The sequence below is a fragment of the Atta colombica genome, unplaced genomic scaffold, assembly GCF_001594045.1.
Source record: "Atta colombica isolate Treedump-2 unplaced genomic scaffold, Acol1.0 scaffold51, whole genome shotgun sequence".
NCBI lineage: Eukaryota > Metazoa > Arthropoda > Insecta > Hymenoptera > Formicidae > Atta > Atta colombica.
The window spans coordinates 672,595-678,095 of record NW_017259541.1 but is presented as its reverse complement, the minus strand read 5'-3'; the positions used below and the strand labels follow the sequence as shown (position 1 = coordinate 678,095).

Sequence of the window (5,501 nt, the reverse complement as noted above, 5' to 3'; positions counted from 1 at the left end):
ATATAGACAATATAACTTTTTAATAATAATCTAGTTTTTTAAACACATGAAGCAAATTCTACAATTCATGAAAGGGAATGATGGGAAAAAATTACGAATTTTTGCAGAATTAAAAAGAAGAACAAATTAATACTCGAAAGAATTAAGGTCAATAGTGATATGAGTCAACGAAACATTAGTTGAAAGAGTTAAGACGAATAGAGTGTAGGCGGTGCTGTGAAAAGAATAAGACTAAAAAGAACCTGTTTTCTTCTCGAAGAAGCATTCAGCTTCCGAAGGTACCTGCAGAGTTTAATCCCCGCAGAGTAGGACCTGTCTGGTTACAAGGTGCTAGGAAAATCAGGAAAGCGAGGTTCTTGTTGTTCTTGCTGTTCTTGTTACTGTTTACTATTTATTATTATTATTATTATTATTATTATTATTGTTATTATTATTATTATTATTATTATTATAAATTATAGTATACTGATATATACACGTGCATTGATTCTATTTTTTTAATTATTTTTAAATATTTTATATTAAAGCAATATAAACAAGAATATTAGCTTTTATTTTTATGTCTTTCATATTATCGTGTTTAATCTTTTTCACGAGTCCGTTATTTCTCTAAAACAATTTTTCTATTTGTTTATTATAATTGATTACGGCATGTGTCCTTGCGTTTAATGTATTTCCATTAAACCAATTTGTTGGCTGTTCCACATGGTTCAACATTAATAAGCATCATTGTAATTGACAAAAGTTCTGGATACTGAAATGATCACATTCAATCGGCTTTCTCGCAAGAACAGAGCATAAATAAAGTACGCACGCATTAAACATCTTACTTTGCGATTTCCAGAAAACCGGTTATGTAACTAATCTCGCATCCGGAAGTTAGTATAGAACAACGAGACCAGTTCCTAGTGTGAATTGAGCACCGAGTATCGTGTGTCATCCGACCGAGGGAACTTGTATGCCCGAAAAAAAGAAAACACGTGCTAAAAGAGCATTCCAAAGAAATACTTCCCATCGTATTGTTAGAATCAATCGTATCGTAGAAGATTGCGGTGTTGAGGTAGAAACACCGAGATTTCAAATCAACTTCGACTAGTTAGTTGATTAGCTGATCTATATTGTATATAAACATCATTTATATGTAAAGAAAGAAATTAAATTCACTTATATTTGCAAGAAATAATCAATTTTCTTTAAACAAAAAGATCTTTAAATATCGATGTTGCAGTTAATTAAAGATTTTTTTTTTATTCAGTGGAATGTAAAATAGAATTTAATGAAACTGAGAATTGGATATTTAATTAATTCAAATTAGTTTAATTTTGTTATAAAAGGTAGGAAAAATTCATACATATACTAAAACATAAATCTTTCCTCTGTCAGATAAAAATTTTCAGATAAAAATAATAAATTTAATCTATTAGATAGAATCAACTATCATTTTATACAATTGATGCTTAATTAATATAATTTTCTAAATTAATAAACAAAATAGATAATGTAAATTATTATTGTTATTAAAGTCTACTTTATATGCATTAAATATGCATTTCTGTTATATTATATTGCATTCACGTACAACAATAAGTTTCTAGATTCATTAATTACACGTTAGCTTGTAGAGATTGTTGAAACTAGTTCATAGCTATATAAATAATTCCATTTCACTGTTTACGGCTTTATGAATAATTCCATTTTACTTTATGACTTTATAAATTATTTTATTTCTCTACTAATGCAGATGATTTAAAATAATATTAACGACATTTTTATATATATTTTACAATATCTACATTTATATAAAAATAAACAAAAAGTTTTAATTTATAATATATGTACAGGATGAGCAAAAAGTATGACAAAAAATCGGACGTGCTAAATATCTCGAAAATCAAATATTTGAGTAAAATTTATCAACCTATATATCTCGAAAAGTACTTAGTTAAAAAAAATAAGTGTTTTGAAAAGTAAAATCGATAAAAAATAAATAACCTATTAAAAAATTTTAAAGTTGACTTTGAGAGTTTCTTTAGCGCTCAAATAGAGATTGCCATTTGATACATTTGATGAAAAAAATTCTACTTTCATATAAAACATTTTTTTCTCAAATGTCTTGTTTTCTAAGATATATTTAGTCTGTTTGTATATAATAATTAATTCGTATATATTTGACTTGCACTTTTCAAAAACTTTTCTATTTTTCCACATGAAGTTGAAATATCTTCGAAAATATAGAAATAATACCTTGGCAAGCTTATATTTAACGATCGGAACATACTGGTCAGACGCATGGTACGTGACTACACAATCGAGTGTAACAGTGCTCAGCCTCCCTTAGGTGATGGAGAGAAATCTTAGAGTTCAGCCTCCGAGAGCACAGCCTCCTCCATTTCAACTTATCCGCTATTGTATCTTAGATTAACGGTACCCAAAGAGCCGTGCACGACTCGAGAGAACGTGCACAAGCGGATAAAAACGATAATAAGAAATGAAGTTGGAAACGAGAACATTTTTTGAAATAAAATAAAAAAAATATATTACAAGTAAAGAATATCCTATAATTTTTACACACTTGATTTTTTAATTATTAGAAAATTCTTTCCTTGATTATTGAAATTCATAAAAAAATGCTTCTAAAACATATTAAATAACATCGTCAAATGAGGGTTCCATTAAATTCTAATATTTCTATACATAATATAAATTATTAAAAGAAAATATCAGTCATGTTTCCATAATTGCGAAAATTTCTAGATATGTAAAATGAAAAGCATTTTATTGTAATGTGCTTATTTTTATAATTTTATATTATATTCTTATTCTGAAGAAAAAGGAGAAACAGAGAGAGAGAGAGAGAGAGAGAGAGAGAGAGAGAGAGAGAGAGAGAGAGAGAGAGAGAGAGAGAGAGAGAGAGAAAGAGAGAGAGAGAGAGAATTGTTTTAAAGTACTGTCGCATTCAATTCACTATATTGGTATTATCGTATCTTAACGAAACTTCCTGTTTGGTTCTTGAAGATGCTTCTTCATCGAATGAAGCGGTGCACCTACAGCAGCGTTTGCGGAGCCTCAGCACGGAACTGGTGACCCTGAGGAACCGGCTGCACGTAAGCCAACCGGCGAACACATCAGGGCCGACAGGCGGTACCTCTGGACCCCTCTCGAAGAGTCCGGAAAAAGGTGGACCCACTTCACCTGCACCCGCAGTACCCCCAAGAACCACCCTACCGCCCAGTGGCACAGTATCTCATGGAATCGGTCATCCTGCGAGTCACACATTAACAGCTTCCGTAATTGTTCATCCGCATGTCAATCATGCTAACGCAAACACGCTCAACCATAATTCAACCGCAACAAATAATTTAATATCTGGTTAGTACATGGACACCTGTTTCATTAACCTATAATCCTGATTAAGATTTTCTGGATAATCTTTAATAAATCTTTATTATATGAAAATGTTAATTACTTTATAGAAATCTCAATTCCATTATAATTTTAAGAATAAAAAAATATCAACTAATTATATACAATTGTGACATTAAAAATACGCTATTACTATTTTGCTATATTAAAAAAAATGGTAGATACCATCCTTTCAAATACTAAACAAATAAATATTTCTGCATACACTCTATTGTAATTAATAATAATTAATATTATTAGTAGTATTATTATAATAATTGAGAGAAAATTAATGTCTTTTTTAATTTTTTGATGTAAATTTTCTTTCAGATCTAGATCCTTCGAAACGTCACAATGGAGTACCTGATGATGGGATAGTATCCTGTGTAACAGCATTAGGATGTCTTCGATCGCCACCGATCTCTAGCATCATTGCCGATGTGAAAAACGCAAAAAGCAATCAAAATCAGCATCGATGTCTTCCAAAAGCTACCGCGTCTTCGCCCGGCCCTGCGACTTCCACGACCTTCGATGACCTCATTCATCTATCTGGACCTCTCACAGAAGATGCAGTACTTAAATGTCTTCAAGCTCGCTTCTGCGCCAAACAGTATCATGTAAGATCAATGTTTTTGTTAAAGGTAGATAAGTAAAAATAGATAGCTTAACATTTGTAAAGCTTCCAAAAACTTGAGCACCTAAATCCTTCATGGAAAAAAAAGAAGTAAGATAAATGAAAGTATATGAATTTTCTCGTAATAAAATATGATTGTTGTTGTTGTAAGTGAATTGTAGTTAAATGTATAATTAAAAAGATTGATTAGGAATAAATTAAGTATACTTTGCTACAAGTCAGTTGTATTTTTAAATAAGCTATTTTTAAGTAAGATAAGTTTGCTTTGGAAAATATAAGATTGATTAAACTTATAGAAAAATATGACAAGATATGCACAAGATTTCTTTTTTAAGATTTCTATACACATTAAATATTTAATTAGAATCAGGTTTATAAAATTTTATATAAAATTTTTATATACAAATGTTATATACAAATATTTTGATAATATAAAAAGTTACGTTCTCAATGCATTAAGCAGATATTTAATTTTAAATGTAACGAACATGTAAGAACGATAAATGACCATGGATCAAAAGAGTTTTTCCTGCAATTTTAGACTCTAAATGTTCAAGGGGGGATTCCAAAATCCAATCGTTCATAAATCGTATATATACACACATACACATGTGCGTACACGTACGAATGACTGTGCCAGAGCGGAATGCAAAGAGGCGGTCTCGAATCATATTCGTAAGTACCTGAAGTGTTGTGTTGGTATTGGTGCTCGCAATAACACAACACAAGCGTGGTTGATATGTACTGCCATTAAGAATTCACCCTGTCTCTCGACTGGTTCGTGCATGCCACCCTGCCACAAGAAACCCACGCACAGGTGGCACGCACGCTCGCATTCCGATGTGATCGGCCAGACCAACTTTAATTTCATATTTTCCTTATACTATATGATTGAATTATATGATTAATTATGTAATCAAGTTTTTCATCAACCACGATCTTCTTCAATCATAATTGTTGCTTGAATTATTTTAGAAATGTTTTTAATTTTAAAACTTAACGTTTATGTTAATATTTAAAAAAGATGTATGTATGAATACATATGATTTAGTAAAATTCATTAATTAATGAACATAAATTTTATCTTCAATTTATTAATTTATTATAATTGAAATTTAGTTAAAACATTAATTACTGGATTTCTTTAGTTATAAATGAAATTTGACGTTTACCACAATCTCATCTCGTATGTCGTTCATCATGATGGACAATTCTTCGTACAGCAGGCTATCGTCTTTTTATACGAAAGATTCGCTTTTTTTGAGGCTGTTCCTCGTTTAGGCGTTTTATTGAGAAACTCTTGATTTCTCCCTGATCTAAGTTCTCTAGACAAGTGATCTTTTTTCTCGTCGATTGCGGTTGGTTGGATACCTTACTCAATTGCAAAAAGCAAGTTGATTATATACTTACATAATTCACTATGCAATTTGTCAGACTTGAACTTTGACATTCAAAAGAAAGCTTA

The 5,501-nt window shown here is 30.4% G+C and overlaps 1 protein-coding gene across 1 annotated transcript in view; it reads left to right on the top strand.

Moving 5' to 3' along the window:
- LOC108691727 (unconventional myosin-IXb) overlaps window positions 1–5,501 on the top strand; it is a 33,725-nt gene that overhangs the window by 4,530 nt on the left and 23,694 nt on the right. Inside the window, 2 exon segments of the mRNA XM_018199596.1 lie at window positions 3,016–3,369; window positions 3,733–4,019. Of these exon segments, the coding sequence (XP_018055085.1) occupies window positions 3,016–3,369; window positions 3,733–4,019 (641 nt within the window).